We start from the raw sequence: 20,831 nt of genomic DNA, 5'->3' as shown, positions 1-20,831 counted from the left end.
GGGAAAGAGAATGCTGGGGAAACTCTGGGGAAGAGGAGGGAGTTGGTGATGGAGTTAATGACTGATGAGTTGGCAAGAAGTACATGGAAATAGGAATTAATTTTATTACATGATACCTTTTCAGTGGAAGACACCAGAGAAGAGCTCCCATTTTGATATTGGGAAATGCAGGTTCAAAGTGGCAAAATTATGTGTACAGAAAACACCGTCAGTAGCACCGTTGGATACTTCTAACATTCAAGATAAAGACACCCCTGAGAAATTTGAAAGGAATTCTCAAGCAATCTGAGAATGAAGTAGAAAAACAGAAGTCTCTTTCACGGGGCAAGAAAACATCTGCAAAGCTGCAAGCAAGGGTATGTGCAAGGTGTTGGTCAAAAACTCATGTGTGTCACACATAAAAAAGTGCCAGGACGTTAATCGCACTGTCGTAGCCACCATCTTGAGGTTTGGGGTTTCTTTAAATATCTTGTTTTATTGTGTTATTGTAAAACACAAGTACATTACATTATTTGGGTACCGTGGTATTTATACAGTGTTGACTGAAGATTATTCACACCCTAATGTTTAGATAACTTAAACCTTTAAAGATAAAGAAGGCATTTATATTAACATCAACTGTAACTGATGGTGAACAATCAATTGCAATTGAAGTAATCCGCTACTTTTGGACCAGCCAACATTAACTGTGATTTTTAAAATGTTAATGTTGATACAGTAAGCATAAAGTTGTTTAAATTTTACATCTAAAGCTAAATATGGCATTAATGCATAACTGCAAAGGACATTTAATTATTTGCTATACGATAAGGGTTTCTGCCTTAAGCTTAATGCTTAGTATTAAGGTCTTCACTGTATTGTTAATTGTTATTGCTTGTACTCCACCTTGATTTTCTTTTTTAACCACACCCTGCCGACATCCCCAGCTGCAAGGCAGATTTTGGGGAGCCAACAGCCCTCAGAGCTCACTTCAGCCACTACTGCAGAAAATCTGGACACAGATTTTCCTACCATGGGCACATGGTTTCCTACCATTTTGTAGTGGGATCTTTCTCAAAAGAAACTTTTAAAAAAGAAAGTCTCCTCCTTTCCATGCAGTTTTCTTAGAAATTATAAATAGGTGGTTCTCCACTGTCCTTGTCCAGGACTTCTCATTCTAGCCTTCATCCATGAGAGGTCCTGATGTTCTCCCATCCAAGAGGTTGCGAGTCATAAACTTATAGATAGTCCTCACTTAACAACCATTTGTTCAATGACAGTTCAGACTTACGACGGTGCAGGAAAAACCAACTTATGACCAGTTCTCACACTTAAAACCATCGCAGCGTCCCCAAGGACATGTGATCACAATTTGAGTGCTTGGCAACAGGTTCGCATTTATGACTGTTGCAGCATCCCATGGTCACATGATCAACATTTTCAACCTTCCTGGCCGGCTTCTGGCAAGCAAAATCAACAGGGAACCGCATGATGCACTTAACGACCACGGGGTTCACTTCACGTGCATGGTGATTCGCTTAATGGCCACCGCAAAACGGTTATAAAATCGAGTCAGATGCGCTTAATGACTGCTTTGCTTAGCAATTGCAATTCCAGTCTCAATTGTGGTTGTTAAGCGAGGACTACCTGTACACCAGGTGCTGAGACCGAATAAATTTAAGCACAGATAACACCGCCCCAAAAAACCCTCCAAATCCTACGCAATCCTGGGAAAAACAGAAAGCCCTGATTTCATTTATGCATCACAGCCATAAACACTGCAGTTCGTGTTTCTTCCTAACATAACATGTTGGACGAGTCCTCTGACAGTCCTTTCCTTTCCATCTTTTGCAAACTATCACCTTACCCACCATATCCTGTTCTAATTTGGCACCAAATTTTAATCAGGAAAAATATCTACTTCTCTCAAAGGGCTGGATTTGTAAAATTGGCAGCTTATACCAGAAACCAATACGACTTGGGGAGGGCGTGCATGTGTGTTTTTGTTTTAAAGGAGATTTTGGTGCCTCGACGGCTGAGACAAACAGCCAAAGGAAAACTCCCGTCAATCACCTCCTGGTTTCCAGCTCTGGAGCAGTTATGAAAATAACTTTTTCCTCCCAAGAGATTAGTTAAAAAAAAAAAAAGAAGAAGTCCTAAACACTGCCCTCTGCTAAGGAATGCAAGGGGAAAAAAACCTTTAAAGGAGAGGGCACCACTTCAGTGCCAAAGTATTATTTTACATTTGGACCCTGATGTCAGCTTATTCAGAAACCTTGGATAGTTTAGGAATGTTAACTTTTTAAAGATGCACAGATTTCATGCCTAATGTGGAACGGAGAGGCCAATAGTTAAGATATTCCCTTCAACCGCCCTTCCCAACTTGGTGATAAGAATTGCATGTAGAATTGCAGAGTCAAAATCCAGGTCAGTGAAATCTGCATAAGGGTGGTCCTGGTCCTGGTCTATGCTAGCAGGGAATTATGGGAGTTGAAGTCCTTCCTGTTTGGAGAGGTTTGTGGTGGGAAAGCTGGGGGATTCCCCCTACTCCCCGGTAATGGTCACCTATGCTGCTGCAAAGGCATAATTATTGCTCACTTTTAGCTTAGGGCAGTGTTTCTCAACCTCTGTGACTTTACAATGCGTGGGCTTCAACTCTCAGAATTCCCCAGCCAGCCATGGGAGTTGAAATTGAAGCCATGGGAGTTGAAGTCCACACATCATAAAGTCGCTGAGGTTGAGCGACATCGGTGTCAGGTAATCATGTGGAATGAGTGTGTCTAGTAAAGCATCATTGAAAGTTCTGCTAGGTGTGTGAACCACACCAAGGGTGGCTTCTTGAAGAAACCCTGATTAAGCAAGGCCACCTGGGGGATGTCAGAGTAGTCAAGACAATGGCTGTGGCTGTGCAATCAAAGCCCAACTCCTTTTTATGAGTGTGGCGACTCGTCCAAGAGCTGTACTTGGGATGCTGCGCACCACTGGGCATGCGACCCAGCTCCCTCTGAAGCATCGCGTGGGGTCAATACAAAGCAGAGGAAGGACTTCTTCCTCCGGACAGCACATTCACGCAGGAAAGCCATTACTGCAATGCTGCAGCGGCCAAGCAATGACCAGGCACACATCCTAAAATCGAATCTTTACTACGGTCATTGACCAGCATAAGGAGGGTGGGGTATGGCCAATTAAAAAGCATGGAAGATACCTCAGTCTAAAAAGATTAGGAAAAGCTGGAAGATATAAAAGACATATGTATAGAAAGTATACATAAAAAACAAGAGTCTAAAGGAATCTAAAAGAAGGGATAGGAGCATTCAATGGGTGTAGGGGACCATAAAAGATTAGCACACAGTTTCTCAACCAGGGTTCCGCAAGAGGTCACTGGGAGTTCCCTGGGAGATCACGATTTATTTAAAAAATTATTTCCAATTCAGGCAACTTCACATTAAAGAGGCAAGTTTCATTCTTTATTTTTAGTTTAAGAACATTGTTCATGCATCTATATGGGCCTATCCATGAAACGAATATGATAATTTTGTAACTTCTGGCCTCTATTGAGCCTGAATGTGCAGGGATTCCCCGAGGCCTGGAAAATATTTCCAGGGTTCCTCCAGGGTCCAAAAGTTGAGAAAGGCTGGATTAGTGTGTGGAAGACTATATCAAATTACAGAGCACTCTAATATGGCAAACTAGGTGCTCATTAAGTCTAGTTTATGGTGCAGGTCACCATCCAACGAATTTTGAGCAGTGCTGCGCAGAATCTGGCAACACTGTATATTGTAGCATAGATCCTAAGTGCACAAGTGGAAAGAAAAATCACCCAGCAGGTGGGTGGACTAGATGATCTCTGAGATCCCTTTCAACTCTATGACTCTACAATCCCTTCAATCAAACAATGTCATCTATCAGGACCTAGGAAGTATGCCTTCTCTGTCATTGTTCCTGCCTGCTGGAACAGCATCCCCTGGAGATCCTCATGGCTCCAATCCCAGCGTGGTTCCAAAAATCTTTGAAAACTGGGCTTTGCTCCCAAGTCTGGGGCTGGTGTAGTTGTCGAGCCTCTGCTGCTTTATTCTGGTATGTTGGATTTCTCTTTTTCCAGACATATGTGTTTCTTTTTTCTTTTAATTTTTCTTTTATTGGTCTCCCTTTGAAAATGTAAGCTGCCCAGAGGTGTCTGGGGGAAGGAAGGGACGGAGGGAAGGACAGAAAGAGAAAGAAAGAGAAAGAAAGAAAGAGAGAGAGAAAGAAAAAGAAAAAGAGAAAGACAGAAAAAGAGAGAGAGAGAAAGCCAAGGATGAGAGAAAGCCAGGATGGCAACAGAGTAGGTCAGTGTTTCTCAACCTTGGCAACTTTAAGATGTATGGGCTTCAACTCCTAAAATTCCCCAGCCAGCATGAAGATGTGAAGTCCACACATCTTAAAGTTGCCACGGTTGAGAAACACTGGAGCAGACCATTTCACTTCCTGAGGATCCCAGAGGGAAGGACAGGGAATGAACAGCAGATATTACAGGAAGGCAGATTCCAGCAATTTCTTAAAGGTAACAGCAGATTGGACAGTGCAACCAATGAGCTAGAGAGATACTAGTTCCCTTTCACCAGATGTGCTCCAGGTCCAGGGATGCTTTTTCATGGATGCCTGCATGGAGCAGACAGATGTTCAAGGCCTTGTTAGCCCCTGCCAATCCTAAATTTCTTGGATTCTAAGCGGAAAAGTATAGGACCTTCTTGAGCTGCAATCCCATTTCTTTCATCAGCTAGCCTACTAACTGCTTAATTTTACATATGCAAATGAGGGCTGGGCTGGGTTGGTGGGGTGACCATTTGCCAGCCCAGGATCCATCTCCTTGAGTTTGACCTCTTGGATTCATGTTTTTCTGCTTAATATTGGACTTGTAGCACCAACAGACATATACCCAAATGCATGGGGAGGAAAAATACTTTCAATTCTGGGTTACATCCCCCACCCCAAGGGTATGAGGGCAGGTATTTTACCTTCACAATACCTCTGAGGCTGAGAGTTCAGGGAGTCATGTTGGCTAAGACCCACAAAGTACCCAGTGGAAGATTTAAGTGACTCCAGTACCCTCTCCAGCCTGATGCTTTCAGATCCTAAGAGTCTAAGCCCAATATACTGGGGGGGGGGGCACCAGTTTGAGGATGGTCAAGCCCCCAACTCTACATCAAGACTAAGGCCGAAAAGGTAGCCCAAGGCAACACAGAGTGTAAATTCCAAAGAGCAGAAGTTTATATCTGGCATGTTTCATATGTCTAAATACGTAACATATCAGAAATCTTTCCAACATTCTGGGATATCAGCTTAGTATTGTTATGATCCTGGTATAGCAGAGAAAGGGGAATTCAAGAAAGTGGCTTGTTAGAGATTCTCTCCTATGCGTGTTTACCCAGACCAGCCTTGCTCCACCTTTTGACCCTGGAGGAACCCTTGAAATATTTTTCAGGCCTATTTGTTTCATGGGTAGGCCTGTACTAACAGCATTCTTAAACTAAAAATAAAGAATGAAACTGACCTCTTTAATGTGAAGAATTGCCCAAATTTGAAATAATTTTTATAATAAATCGTGACCTCCCAGGGAACCCCTCATGGCCTCTCATGGAACCCTGGGGTACCACGGGACCCTGGCTGAGAAACCCTGACCAATGCTTCAAGCAACACACACATGAAGAACAGGGCTTCCCTGGACTCATTTAAAACTTCCTAATGCCCAGCTCCAGCCCGCATTTCTTCACACCAATTCTTTCCAGATGCCCTGCAATGGCAACTCCCATAATTCCCAGCCAGCAAGGGGCATGCTGGTTGAAATTATACAAGGCAACACATTGGAGGGGATGAGGGAAGAAGGATACCAGTTTGGGAATGGGTCCTACCATAGCGCTCACTTTTTGCACGAGTATGGCATGGTTACAAGCATCACACAGCACAATCACGAAGGAGTTTCTCAACAGCAACTGTTCACCTTAAAAGCTAAATAAAACCTCCAGCTGCAGAAGCAGTTGGAGTCAGGAACTGACTTCAGAGAAAAGGTCCAGAACCCATAATTAAGGGGGAAGCCAAATTAGCATCCAGAAAAGTTTCATCACATGGGCTGGCAAGAACACAGAACCAGGAACTCAACTATGAAACTACTCAATATGGAATCTTCTCTTTTTTCCCATCTCTGTAAATAATTTACAGTATTTTTCAAAAATCCATTCAATCATGTCTGATTCTCAGAGACTGTCTGGACAAGTCCCTGCAGTTTGCTTGGCAAGGTTTTTCAGAAGCGGTTTGCCATTGCCTGCTTCCTGGGGCTGAGAGAGAGGGACTGGCCCAGGATCACCCAGTTGGCTTTGTGCCTAAGGGAGCACTAGAACTCATGGCTTCCCAGTTTCTAGCCTGATGCCTTAACCACTGCACCAGACTGGCTCTAATTTACAATATAGTCAGGAGGAAACAAAATGGGAATTGGTTGCAGAGGCTCACTTTATTATCTTTATCTCTGAATACATCCTCTTTTCTACAACAAAAAAAAGTGCTTATCAGAGAGAATTGGGAGGCTCAAGTTTAAATCTTCACCATGGATGGGCAACTTTAAGCCAATCAGGATTTCTCAGCCTAATCTACCTCTTGGGTAGGGTGAGGAAGTTGCTTTAAGCTGCAGAGGAAAAAAAGGCTTGGTATAATCAGACACACCAATCATGCTGAGTTTGCCAGCATCTAGGCCCCAATATACAGATACCACTTTGATGGCTGAAAGCGAAGAGGAACTGAGGAGCCTTATGATGAAGGTGAAAGAAGAAAGTACAAAAGCTGGCTTGCAGCTAAACCTCAAAAAAACCAAGATTATGGCAACCAGCTTGATTGATAACTGGCAAATAGAGGGAGAAAATGTAGAAGCAGTGAAAGACTTTGTATTTCTAGGTGCGAAGATTACTGCAGATGCTGACTGCAGTCAGGAAATCAGAAGACACTTAATCCTTGGGAGAAGAGCAATGACAAATCTCGATAAAATAGTTAAGAGCAGAGACATCGCACTGACAACAAAGGTCCACATAGTCAAAGCAATGGTGTTCCCCGTAGTAACATATGGCTGCGAGAGCTGGACCATAAGGAAGGCTGAGAGAAGGAAGATCGATGCTTTTGAACTGTGGTGTTGGAGGAAAATTCTGAGAGTGCCTTGGACTGCAAGAAGATCAAACCAGTCCATCCTCCAGGAAATAAAGCCAGACTGCTCACTTGAGGGAATGATATTAAAGGCAAAACTGAAATCCTTTGGCCACATAATGAGAAGACAGGACACCCTGGAGAAGATGCTGGTGCTAGGGAGAGTGGAGGGCAAAAGGAAGAGGGGCCGACCAAGGGCAAGGTGGATGGGTGATATTCTAGAGGTGACGGACTCATCCCTGGGGGAGCTGGGGATGTTGGCGACTGACAGGAAGCTCTGGCGTGGGCCGGTCCATGAAGTCACGAAGAATCGGAAGCGACTAAACGAATAAACAACAACAAGGCCCCAAAAGGATCAGGTCATTTATGGTTCAGCATCCTGTGGGAACCCAGCCATGGATTTTAGCATGTGGTATAAACCAGGTCATCACATGACGCTAAATAGGATTGATTTGTCTGGGCACTGCAGGCACTATAAACAAAGCAATTATGGTTCGTTAATCCAGGTTTAGCATTAAGCCAACGTGTTGAGTAGCAGACCAGCAGAACTAAATGCTATTCTATGTCTGGGGTTGTACCCTTGTGGGGTACAAAGAGCCAAACTGCTCCTATGAAGAGGCTCTTGTTTTAATTAATTAATAAATAAGGGCGACAATCAGTTGTTTGTTTTTCTTTTGCTCTAGCATACTGAGAACACAGAAGCTGCTGTAACGCACGAAATGGCAATGGAGCCAGAGAAAACAATTGTTTGTTGAGCTCCCAAAAAGCTACTAAGATTCCAAAATTACCCAACTGCTGCACAGCCATTGCTGCAGAAATGGGAGAGTGTTTCTTTGAAGCTCTCCCCCCTCCCTTTTTGGGGGCAGAACTGCATGATCCTGATTCAGCAGGGTCCATAGGAAGCTGCCAAGTCAAATAATTAATCCTGTTACTATTAGCAATGTCTGCAGTAATTGCAATTAGAACCAACATCATCAACCTTCCAGGTGAGCAGAAGTTTTCTTTACCCTACAGATGTCCAGGGTTGAACCTGAAATCCTCAACATGCAAAAACTGTCCTCTATCACTCAGCTACAGCTGTTCCCTTCTTCTTAACTCACACATGAACCCAAGTTAGAATGGGTGGACTACTGAGTCCAGTAGAGTCTCAGAAGAGTCTTCTCCATCCTCCTTCCAACCTGGATGTGCTTCAGAGATATAGACCAACTCCCAGAAGAACCTTGGTGTGACCACTGCTAACAGTTCTGGGAACTGAAGGCCAAATAGTCAGAAGGTGCTGAAGTTAGGGAAGAATGATCTATTCATTACTGAAGACCTTTAACTGGAAATGGTAAAGATGGGAAGACAGGACTTGGCTAGATCATGATGCTATGGGTTCTCCCTGAACATCCAAAAGGCCTGCTCAGGTCTCCCTCTAAGCTGGCCACCAGGAGCTATCAACTCACCTCAGCTTCCCAGCAGGGTCATCTCTGAGTGGCTCTAAGTGAGGCGGACACAGAGAAAGAAGATGCTATTGGAGACAAAAGCTTACCTTGAGGCTTCGAAGCCTCGGTGGCATTGGGGGCCGTCATGGCAATACAGACATCATCCTGGGGAAACTGGTCACATTTAAGCATCTCGGGCCAGTAGAATCCAAAGAACTGCATGACCGGCTCACAGGAGTCACGCACAGCCTCGCAGAGCCAGCGGCAGGGGTAGATGGGCCGGTCCAAGCAGATGGGGGCAAACAGAGAGCAGAGGAAGAGCTGGGTGCCAAAGTGACAGTTCTTGTTGAGCAAGGGCACCCAACTGCTGGCTTGCTGTTTCACCTCGGCCATGGTCTCGTGGTCCAGGAGGTTGGGCAAAACCATCTTGTCATAGCCCACGCTGTGGCACAGGCGGAGGTCAGCCGGGATGGCCACGCACTGCGGCGGCTTGGTGTAGAAGCGCCCGCTTTGGTAGGAGCTGATGTCCGACTGGAAGCTGACGTAGTCGTACTCGTTGGCCCTGGCCGGGCCGGGCAGGAGAAAGAGGCCGAAGGCTGCTAACAGCATCCAGAGGGCATCCCAGGCGGGATCTTGCGGGTGAATGGCGGTGCCCATGCTGGAAGATGGAGGACAAGGTTTAAATATTGCTGGCCTCGACACCAGCCGCCCGCCCGGCTCCTGGCTTCTTCGCGGAGTTGGGGAGGGCTGCAAAAAGCGACTGGCGCGAACCTCAATAACCCGGGATAACCGAAATGGGGGTCGAGCCCAGCCGTCCGGCTGCTGCTGCAGCCGCCGCCAAGTTGCCCCGCCGGGCGAGGCAGCCCAACCCAGCCCAGCCCCCCTGCCCGGACCCCGAAGCAACAGCCGGCGCCGAGAGCGGCCACCGAAGCGCACTTTCCTCCCGGAGTTTCGGAGCCCTTTTCCTCCACCAGCCAATCTGCGACGAGCTACTCCCCACCCCTTTATCCCTCCCCCCGGGCCACAAGTGTCACTCAATTAGCCAATCGCGTCCCCGGCGTGGGACCCCTCCCCTCGTCGCGGGGGTAGCCGAGCGCTTTTCAGCCCGCGGCGGGGGGGTCCGCTCCGAGCGGTTCCCCCGGGTCGGGCAGCGGGCGCGGGGTTTGGGGAAGGTTTGCTGGCACAGAAGCCCGCCCCCCAAGATTTGCACGCGCGGGGCGGCAGGCGCGCCCCGGCTCTTTCCTCCTCCCCCCACAGCTGGCTTCCTCGGTGGTCGTGGCAGATGGGTTCCTCGCAGGAAAGTGGAAGCGTCTTGCAGGTTGCGCGTCGGTTTGCTCCGCGCTCTGCTTAACCACGCCGTACTAAGCCGACCCCGATGGCTTGTCTTGGCACCACGCGCTGAGCCATAAACCCTGGTTGCAAATCATGGGCTAACCCGACCCAAACGAAGCCGGCGAGGGCTTAGTAAGAGGGGCTAATTCACTAAGAAGTAAAGTCCACTGATAATCAGTTGACTTACTCCCAAGGAAGGGTCCTTGAAGCTGGGTTTCTGTCGCCCACCCTTTGTGTGGGTTTTAGCTCAAACTAAACTTTGCCTTTTGGTGAAGGACACTGTGGCCCACAGATTGGAAGAGGTCAATCTATAGTCCAGTTCTAAAAAAAGGAAAGAAAAAAGGAGACTTAACAGTGTGCAAACTACAATTAATTTCACAGACTAGCAAAATAATTCTTAGGATCACCCAATGCAGATTAGAGCCCTGTATGGAAAAGGAGATGCCGGATGTTCAAGCTGGCTTTAAAAAAAGGCAGAGGAACTTGAGACATTATTAATGATGCATGCTGGGTAACTGAGAAAGTCAAAGAATACCAAAGAGAAGTCACTATGCACTTCATTTGTTATACAAAGGCCTTCAATTGTGTTGATCATGTCAAGCTGTGGAAAGGGCTTAGAAAAATGGGAATCCAAGAACATCTCATGAGAAACTTATAAACAAGTCAGGAAGCCATGATATGGACAGAACTCGGCAAAACAGACTGGATCCAGGTTGGCAAAGGAGTGAGACAAGGCTGCATACTCTCCCCTTATTTATTCAACCTATACGCTGAATATATATTAAAGGGAGCTGGATCAGAAGAAGACAAGCGTGGTTTTAAACTTAGAGGAAGAAACATCAATAACCTATGCTGATGACACTACCATGATAGCCAAAAATGCAAAGGATCTGCAAGTCCTAGTAATAAAAGTCAAGAAGCAGAGTGAAAAAAATGGGACTAAAAGTAAATATAAAGAGACCTCAGTGATAACAGGTAGAACAACCAGCTGTGGAACTGATAATCAAGATATCAAAGTGGTGGATAGTTTTTCCATTTAGGATCAACCATCAACAGTAAAGGAACAAACAGCCAAGAAATATGTGCAGAATAGCACTTGGTAGAGCAGCCATGAAGGTCTTCTAAAAGATTCAGATGCCATGATATGTCTATACGTAACAAAGATCAGAACTGTGCAAGACTTGGTCTTTCCTGTGACACTCGGTGGAAGCAAAAGTTGGGCTTTAAAGAAGTGGGATAGGAAGAGTATTGACGCTTTTGAACTTTGGTGTTGAAGACTCCTGAGAAGACCATGGACAGCCAAGAAAACAAACCAATGGATCATCAAACAAATCAACCCAGTGGTCTCACTTGAGGCACAAATGACCAAACTCAAATTATCCTACTTCGGACACATTATGCAAAGACCCAGCTCTCTGGAGAAGGCTCTGATGCTGGGAAAGGTGGAAGGAAAGAGAAGAAGAGAACAACCAGCAGCAAGGGGGATGGATTCAGTTACAATGGCAATGAGTGCACCATTGGAGGACCTGAAGGACCATCTTGGGGACAGATCATCATGTAGAAAATTTGTCTGTGTGGTCTCTAAGAGTCAACAACAACTTGATGGCCCATAATCAAACTCAAAAGCTCAGGACACAAAGCAATATTAATTCCTCTACATTCAAAGTAACAGGTAAGAATTACATAATGTAGCTACAATTCATAGTGCAAATGAACTCTAAGCAGATAGAATGTCTGTGCAGTCATAAAAAATTGTAACATTATGTGATGCAAAACAGAACTTACTTAGTATAAGTAGATAAATTAAGTAAAAGAAAAAAAAATCAGAGGTGCAGTCACAGAATGACTGACATGAGGAGCACAGTTGGTCACAAGGACCAGAACAGCCTCCATGTTGTTCCCATTCCCCACTCTCCTGGATGTAATCCCAGGTTATCTTTGTCTGTTTGCAGGGCAGGTGGGCACTATTTCAAATCAATCACTGGGCTGTTCCAGCTTCTTCCATTCCACCACCACCATCCCAGAAAAATTCTGAGAATTTACAATTTCCACTTTCTTTTCAGAAATTCCTCAGGAGGCCCAGAGTTAGTCTAAGAAACTTCTGAAGGTCATCACTTTGTTCAGCAGCTTGCCAGTGTCCCATTCATTGCCTGCTTTCTAATGATGGAACAATTACATCAAGAGCTAGTGGGTGAATTGGAGAGTTGTGTCTTAAGCCATGGAAGACCCTGCGCACCAAATTGCCCCAGTGTGCTTAATTCCAGTTGTTGCATTGGCCAGGAATTCTTGATCATCTTACTCCAATTGTAGCTGGGCACAGGAATTAGAAATAAAACTCAACCTGTCCCTGGCTTAGGACTGGATTAATCCTAAAGAAATCCACCTAAGCCAGCCTGAGGTTGGCTGACCCTGTGAGAAGTGGATTCTTTGGGGAATGTTTTGCTTTGCACTTGCTGGCAGCTTTGGGGAAAGGATGATCCGTTCAGCAGCTGCCTGCCCCATCTTCCCCGAAACCTCTGTGAGGTCCTGACGCTCAGCCAGTCCAGGGAGCGTCAGGCAGAGTGTTAGTCCTTGCCTGCCTTGGAAGCATGCTGGGAGGTCTCCCCTCCCCTCACACCCCACAGCACCAACTTCCCTGCTCTGCTTCTGCCTGGAGCCCTTGCTCGTACACAACACAGCTGGGAAAGCTGGCTTGAGTCTTTGTGCATCCAAGACCTGGCAGGGTCTGAGAAGTAGGCAGGCTGCTGGTGGTGCTGCTGTTCATAAGATGCAAAAACTGAAAGGGGGTGGCTGCAGGGAATGATCTCACGGGGTGGGAAGCGGGGCGGGTATTGGCCCAAAATATCATCATGCAATTTTGCAAGGCTAAATCTACACCAGCAGCCATGGATGGGCAATAAGGTGCTGTTTGCTAACAGCTGAATTAATCTTTTTCCAACAGAGGGGCAAGGAAGCTTAGCCAGTTATGTGAACCCAGCCAACTGTGTCTTATTCAATAGAATGTGGTTAAAGAATTCACGGCTTGGCACAATATATGTGCCCAGCTGCTAAGACAAATCCCATTAAGGCTTAGTGCTGTGCAGGAGCCCAAGTTTTGGTCCATCTGGCTGACCATGGTGATGCTCCAGAATTTATGCAGGAATTTTCTAATTCTCCTGGAAATACAAAGGTTGGAACCTGGGACTTCTTGCATGCCAGCATACATTCCATCACTGAGCCTCAATCAGGGTATACAGTCTAATTCCAGAGTTTTGGGACATTGTTCCCCATCAGCCCATCCCAGCACAGCCCTTAGCGAAGCATTGGAATGGGAGTCTAAAATATCTACCTGTCCCATTAGATCCATCCATTCCATTAGAGTGGGACCTAGGAAGTGGGTCTTTTCTGTTGCTCCACCTGCCCTTCAGAACCTCAAGATGTGATGGCCCAATCCCTTGCCAGTTTTTTGGAAGGCTCTTAAGATGTGGATGCGTTCTCAGATATGAGGGTCAGTGGCCCTGTGATGTGCTCATTATTTATCTACATTGATTTAGTTCCTTGGCTGTTGTTTATATTTTGTATTATGTTATTATCTTGTTTTTTAAAGTTGTAAGCTGCCCAGAGTCACTGGATCACTATTGTGAGATGGATGGATGGATGGATGGATGGATGGATGGATGGAAGGAAGGAAGGAAGGAAGGAAGGAAGGAAGGAAGGAAGGAAGGAAGGAAGGAAGGAAGATCAATCTGCAGGCAACCAGTTGCCAGTGACTAGCTATAATCCTCCCAACAGAAGGAGGAATGATTAATAGCAGGCATATCCTGTTTGAACTGCAAACATCTGAACAGCAATTTAGACAGCAGACTCTCTGTCTGTTGCCATCTAGTGGGTCATCTAGATGGTGGACTTAGGACACACATCATCAGCTTGTAGTTCAGACTTCTGCTAACCCATTTCTCATCAATGAGCAGCCTCCCAACTCTGAATGGACAGCCACTGAGCACTCAACCTTAACTTCTTTCATATGGTATAACCAGTGGCTCCTGGAAATGGAGAGGAAAAGAAAAAACAGATGCAGACGGAAGCAGGCTTTTGTTTACACAGCCTCCTGTTTTTCCCCAGCCTGTATCCAGCTCCAAATACGAATGAGCAGGGATTGCCTCCTGCCCTCGAAATGATATCCACTGCATGACTTGCCACTGAGAACAGTTACGCTAAATATTGCCATTAATTCAAAACAGATGAGCCCTGAGCCTCGCACACCATTGTGCCGAATGTCCTGACCTTTGGAACTTGCTGAAAGTCGCACCGAAATTTACTAGAACGCATTGCAACTTCTGTAAAGATTTATTTATGGCATAGTCCATAAATAATATTTGTTGTGGATTTTCTCTGCCAACCTAGCATATGAATTAGATTTGGTGGCGAGGGGCAAACAGTATTTGAATGTCAGGCAGATGTATCTGGGGAAGGGGGAGCTATTATTAGCATGTCTTGCTATTACCATTCTCCCATTTAGCTGATTGTATAAATACAGTAAGTCCTATCTACAGAAGGTTTTAATCTTCTGCGTGGGAAGGGCTTTTTTCTCTCTCTCTCTCAAGACTTTTTTGTGTCGTTCTTGTTAGCATCTATATGCAGCAGAAAGAAATGGATCTCCTGCCTTCACTTAAACTTTCAGGCTTTGCTAGAAAAAGGGGCAAGTTTCATTTTCCAAACAAGGAGGAAGCTTTAATTCAGTTGAACATCTTCTTCCTTCTGCTTCCTAAGATGAATTACAGTATGAGCCTTGTTGGAAAATCATTGATTTCTGAAGAGAACCCAGTGAAATCTGCAATTAATTCTGTTCCTGATATTATCTGGAGTAAATAGTTTAATTTCCTTGATGTCTGCTGCATGTCCAGGAAATTAATCTGGACTAAGAACACTTACAGGTAGTCCTCACTTAACAACCATACTCAGGACTGGAATTTTGGTTGTTAAGCGAAGCGGTCATTAAGCAAACCCAACCCAATTTTATGAGCTTTTTTGCAGCAGCCATTAAGTGAATCACTGTGATTGTTAAGCAAACCAGGTGGTTGTTAAGTGAATCACACAGTTCCCCATTGATTTTGCTTACCAGAAGCTGGCCGGAAAGGTCAAAAATGGTGATCACATGACCACGTGACACTGCAATGGTCATAAATGCAAACCGGTTGCCAAGTGCCTGCAGGGGACACTGCAGTGGTCGTAGGTGTGAGGACCAGTTGCTAGTCACTGGTGACAAAAATTACAGTGAAAAACTGCAAAAAAAAAAGGACTTAGGCCATACACACATACATACATACATTTTATTTATTTATTTATTATTCAAACTTAATTACCACCCATCTCCCCCAAAAGAGAGAGTATGTATGTACGTACATACATACATGTGAAATTACTTTTTCCACCAGCAGAAAGACTGGTTTTTCAATTGCAGGAATGTGCTAAATCTGGTTAGGAGGAAAAGGCCTCAGTGTGTAGCTGATTATGGTTGTGTCAATTTCAGGCAGGAGGGTACTAATCAAGGTCACAGAGCAGATCCTGTTAACAGGCAGTTAGCATTTCTTAAGGAAGTGCTGTGCCATGGAGAAAAGCTGCTTAAGAAGAGACAGATGGTAGATAATTTAAAAAGCTGGACCATATTTGATTTTAAGGCTATGTCTGCCAAATGGAGGACATGAGACAAAAAGGAGGATATCTCCTTTTGCCGGAGGTCTGGAAACCTTAGCTATAGCATGGTAATGTCATTTGATAGGTCCAGTTTTGAAGTGGACCCAAATGAATCAATTACTCTGGAACACAAAGGCCGAAACCATGTACACCACCTCAGATTCACTGTCTGTTGTTTGCTGGAATGTCCATCGGAGCCAAGCTAGACTTCAGTTCGGAAATTCCATTCAACGGCAAATCAGTCAACTCTCTGAATTCGCTTTTTGGATCCAACTGGAAAGTCAGATTAAACTGAATGCCTTAGAATTTATTTGGATGGTTCAGAGCTTCTGTGTCGGTGCAGAAATGGGTTTTTCAAATCAGTTCAAGAATCCAAATTGAATCAACCCAGTTAATGACTTGATTTGGGTGTCTGAATCAAATTGGAATGACTTTCTGAACTGATTAATCTGTCTCATCAAATTGAATTGATTTTCCAAATTTGTTGCAGTGGGGGGGTAAAATGGGATCAGGGCTGTTTTTTATAGGAAGTAGTCTGTTTATCAGATGCAGAATGTGGGTCACAAGGATGCATGGCTCTGAGAACAGCGCACAAATCACCCAGGAATGCTTTCGGTGGCACTGGCATGCATTATAACAGAGCCCTCACTGCTTCCTTTCTTTGAGAGTGATTTTTTTTCTTTGCAGAGTCACTGGTTTCTTTGCATTTCCTCTGATCATCTCTAGGAAGGGGCATTGCAAGGGACAGCGATAGCTGGCAAAGTGGTGCAGTGGGCATACTCAGGGCAGGGGAAAGGGTTTTCCATGTCCTGACCCAAGTGGGCATGGAGACAACTAAACACATTCTTTTCTTCCACAGTCAGGAGCATTTTCTTCCACTCATGTCCGGGGTGGGTTAGGGTTAGGGTTGGATCCATGCTTTAAATTCTTGGCATCCAAGGCAAAAGAAGTTGTTTTAAGATACTATTGCCAGCACTTCAAATCTGGCTCCATTTCTTAGCATTTTCCTTTTTTTTTTTTACCAGCAACCGCTAGGCCCTTCCAACATGCAGCGTTCAAGAAATAGTGGTAGTAAATATCTATCAATTACTTTCTAGGTGAATACAAGAAGAAAGAAAGAAAACTTGTGCATAAGCCTGAATCTGAACAAGGAATTCAGGCAGTATACCTATGTGGGTGTTTGTACTACTACTAATATTATTAGCAGCAGCCCAAATCAGTCCATTACAAAAGGAAGGCCTCTTTGTTGAAGGTTATGGATTGTAATCTACCACTCTGGTCTGGTAAGGGTTGGAAGATGTCTTTCAACCAGGTGCTGGGCCAGGAGCAAAGGAACTTGAGGTCAAGTCTTGCCTTGGGCATGGAAGTCAGCTGGGTGACCTTGGGCCAGTCCTTCTCCATCAGCCCTAGGAAGAAGGCCAGGGCAAACCACTTTTGAAAATGTTTCCAAGAACACTACAGGGATTTGTCCATATAGCTATCAGGAGTCAAGACTAACCTAAAGGATTTTCACATCCTGTCTGGGAATGCACCTAAAAAACAGGCAAAGCTTTGACTGCACATTGCAGCCAACATCTTAAGTTTTTGGACCCCAGCCTGGATAACCCTCTTCCCAGGAGAATGCATCCAGTGTCATGGACGCACAGGGCACAAAGCACAGGGAAAAGGGGAGAGGTGCAGGGCCGTTTGGATCGCCCCTCCCACCCACCAGCTTGGAGTGTCTTAGACCACCACATTCACAGACACCAGTCACTGTTGCAATCAGGCAAGCCATGCACAGTCAAGACAGACAGTCTGTACATGCCAGAATAAAAGCCATTGTTCTTGGCCTCTCAGTCCCACTGTCAAAGCACTGCTGGAAGAAAGTCTGACACAAGTGATTTGTTGGTGGGCCCTCATTTGTTATCAAGCCTTCTCCTTTTTCCTTTGGCCTTTGTTCAGCTTCAGGACTAAAGATGAAGGGCTGCTCTCATGAGAACCAGCAGCTTCTTTTTCAGGAGCAGGATCCAGAAAGGCTCTCTCAGTTTCCCCAGCACAGATTCCTACAGGGAAAGCAGCCATTGAGTCTCTAGATCAAGATTCCTCAACCAGGGTTTTGTGGCACCCTAGGGTTCCATGAGAGGTCACTCAGGGTTCCCTGGGAGATCATGATTTATTTAAAAAATTATTTCAAATTTGGGCAATTCTTCACATTAAAGGGGTAAGTTTCATTCTTTATTTTTAGTTTCAGAACACTGTTCATGCATCTCTACAGGCCTACCCATTAAACGAATATCATAATTTTGTAACTTCTGGCCCATATTTGAGCCTGAATGTGCAGGGGTTCCCTGAGGCCTGGAAAATATTTCAAGGGTTCTTCCAGGGTCAAAAGGTTGAGGAAGGCTGCCCTAGATGCAAATCCCTGCCCCACACAGGAATCGAAATGGCCCCTTGAGCATGGAGAAAATCTTGCAAGGAATTTGGCCACTGATATCACCTGATGGGATTTTGAGTGACACCAGCACAGCCAGGGGCATCCACAGGGCACGGTCAAAATCAACAAGATAGCAGATGGGATGCTGCAGTGTAAGCATAACCCTTGTCGATGTTTACCCAACTCAATCCTGCAGATGCCCCTGAGCATAGCTCCCTGGGTTCATGCTCTTCTGATCTCTGCTGGAAATGGTTTCAAAAGCTTTTCTTTTTATTCTGTTCAATCGTTCAGTCTTCAATTCTCAGAGACTGACTGCCTGGACAAGTCCTTGCAGTTTTCTTGGCAAGCTTTTTCAGGAGTAGTTTGACCTTGCCTCCCTTCCTAGGGCTGAGAGAGAGGGACTGGCTTGGTTCCTAAGGTGGGACTAGAATTCACAGTCTCCCAGTTTCTAGCCTGGTGCCTTAACCCAGTGTTTCTCAACCTTGGCAACTTTAAGATGTACTGTATGGACTTCAACTCCCAGGATTCTGGGGGTTGAAGTCCACACATTTTACAGTTGCCAAGGTTGAGAAACACTGCCTTAACCACTACACCAAACTGACTCTTCAAAAGTTTTAGGTTCATGTAAAAAAAAAAAAAAACTTCTGTTTTTCCATGGAGGTTAAGGTGGAAAAGTTCGCTTTCATTGTTGGAGCTGTTCCTCATCTTTTGTGGTGGTATTTGGTGCTGCTGCTGCTTCCCAGAAAGGAGGAAAAGCATTCCAAGCTGATAAGAGGACTTGCAGTCTGGAGAGTCTTGGCAGGGGGTCAAAGAGAGTCAGGGTAGCCACTCCCTAGACTCTCCCAAGTTATTTCCCTGTAGGTTAGTTAGGATAGCTTTAGTCTGGCAAGATTGTGTCTATACAGTGAGAACAATAAAGAACTAGAGTGCAGAACACGCTGACTCAGCGTCGTTCTTGGTCCTGTCCCAACATCTTTCCACCACCCTGCAGCCTCCCTGGCTGTTCATCTTTCCCATTCTGAAAAAGGTCCACAGGGTAAATTGCACTCCTTGATCGCTGATGATCCTTTTTGGGGACCCATGTAGGTGGTATATGTGATGGATAAACATTTTAGCTAGTTGACTAGCTGTGGGTACCCCTTCGCAAGGTAAGAAATGGGTCTGTTTAGAAAACAAGTCAGTGACTACCCAAATTACTGTCTTTCCTCCTGACATCTTGCCTTAGGGTTGGACTGAAAGACAGGGGAGCCAGGAGGCTGCTGAATGCCAGAGAGGTGATTATGCAGTGAAAGCCAGAGCGTTTGCACTCTCATCACTCAATAAGTCCAAGAACCTCCCTTCCCATCCAGAGATCCATACGGCCCCAATCCTGTTGGTCTTTTGTAAGCCAATAAAGACTTAGTTGTTTTCTTAGGCATTTGTGCTAAGGTGCTCAGCGAGCCCTGCTGTTGATTTGGTGGATTGTTCTTTCTTCTGGATTGTGAGTATGGCCTGTTTTTAAACCTCAGGCCTATGTTGTATCAATAGTTCTGGGTTCTATATTTTAACAAACTGTGCTCTGTTATCTCTTGGGTTTTACTCTGTTCACCATCTAAGCGCTGTTGTGAGATGAGTAGTTCTATCCATTTTTAAAATAAGTATAAAATGAATAAAATCTGAAATTCTCTTTGAGGAGAATTTTGAAAAGCTAATTCTCTTCAAATGTAATAAGAAATAGTAGGAAAAATGCAGAAAGCTTTTTTTTAATGAACGGCACTCCCTGTATTGCATTCTCTTTGCTTGGAAGATAAAGCATCCAAGGATAAAATTTTGAAGCCTTCACTAACTTTCCATATTACCTATCCTTCTGGGTGATTAAAATAAACATCCTTCCTATACATTGCCTTTAACATGTGCCAAGGAACTGATAATATTTATTCTGTAAGGTTTCTCCATTTGCCAGAGGTAACCATTCATTCAGATCTTTATAGAGAATGAAATGCAGCTGTGCAAAACTCACCAAAGTCATTCCAGTCTAATAATTCAGCTTCTTTTCTACTATAATCAGTTTACATATTGATTCCATTATTTCATGTGAATATAAAGGAGAGCCATCAAAGAACTCATTGCTCAGGTGGTCTTCTTTTTCCTCCTCCTCCTCCTCCTCCTCCTCTTCACCACCACGACCACCACCCTCCTCCTCCTCCTCTTTTCAATTCAACCCAAGAGTTTTTGAGCAGGTTTTTTTGTTTCACTTTGCAGTGGACCTGGATGTTATTTTCAAGACAACTCCATGTGAACCTTTTATGCACCATATTAAGGGTGATTCTATATTAAAGTTGTGAGACTCCCATGTAGTCATTTTTGTGCATTTCTGGGGATATAAATTTTTGGTTACTCTCCAACTTAAATCCAGAATAGACTTTGGGGATCAATGAATAAGAGATGGGAAAAGGAAGAGGGGGAGCAAGAGGGGGTGAGAATGAGTTTGCGAATGGAGGAATTCTTTTGTTTTAGAAGAATTCAAACTTTGGCCTTTTTTCTGATTAGCACAGATTAGTCCTAGCACAAGATTAAGACTCATAATCTTTTTTCAGTGCCAGCCTCTTTCAGCTCTGATACATGAAGTAACAATACAAAAGAGTTCAAGGAGCTTAGAGACAACCTTTTCCATTGTCCACTACGTAGCTACAAATTGCCCAGCAAAATATATGGTCTCTTTCTTAAACAGCATTATTACTCAGCCTCCACAATCTGATGTCCTGCAGATTTGCTGACTTCAGGTCCCATCCTTGCCAACCTACATGGGCTTTGGAGGACATCTGTCTGCAGAAAGTAGGTTTGGTTGCTCAATGAATATCTGT

General features: G+C 44.7%; 2 protein-coding genes across 2 annotated transcripts in view; one reads left to right on the top strand and one right to left on the bottom strand.

Moving 5' to 3' along the window:
* Positions 1 to 9,366, bottom strand: part of SFRP1 (secreted frizzled related protein 1) — a 43,986-nt gene extending 34,620 nt beyond the window's left edge. Inside the window, exon 1 of the mRNA XM_063310910.1 lies at positions 8,678 to 9,366. Within this exon, the coding sequence (XP_063166980.1) occupies positions 8,678 to 9,227 (550 nt within the window). The 5' untranslated portion in view covers positions 9,228 to 9,366. The remainder of the gene's footprint in view (positions 1 to 8,677) is intronic.
* The window catches only part of LOC134502748 (disintegrin and metalloproteinase domain-containing protein 9-like), a 658,699-nt gene that overhangs the window by 599,265 nt on the left and 38,603 nt on the right, over positions 1 to 20,831 (top strand). The gene's annotated exons all lie outside the window — the stretch shown is intronic.

This window comes from Candoia aspera, chromosome 9, assembly GCF_035149785.1.
Source record: "Candoia aspera isolate rCanAsp1 chromosome 9, rCanAsp1.hap2, whole genome shotgun sequence".
Taxonomy (NCBI): domain Eukaryota; kingdom Metazoa; phylum Chordata; class Lepidosauria; order Squamata; family Boidae; genus Candoia; species Candoia aspera.
Note: the sequence above shows the minus strand (reverse complement) of the source record. Positions and strands in the feature narration are given on the sequence as shown.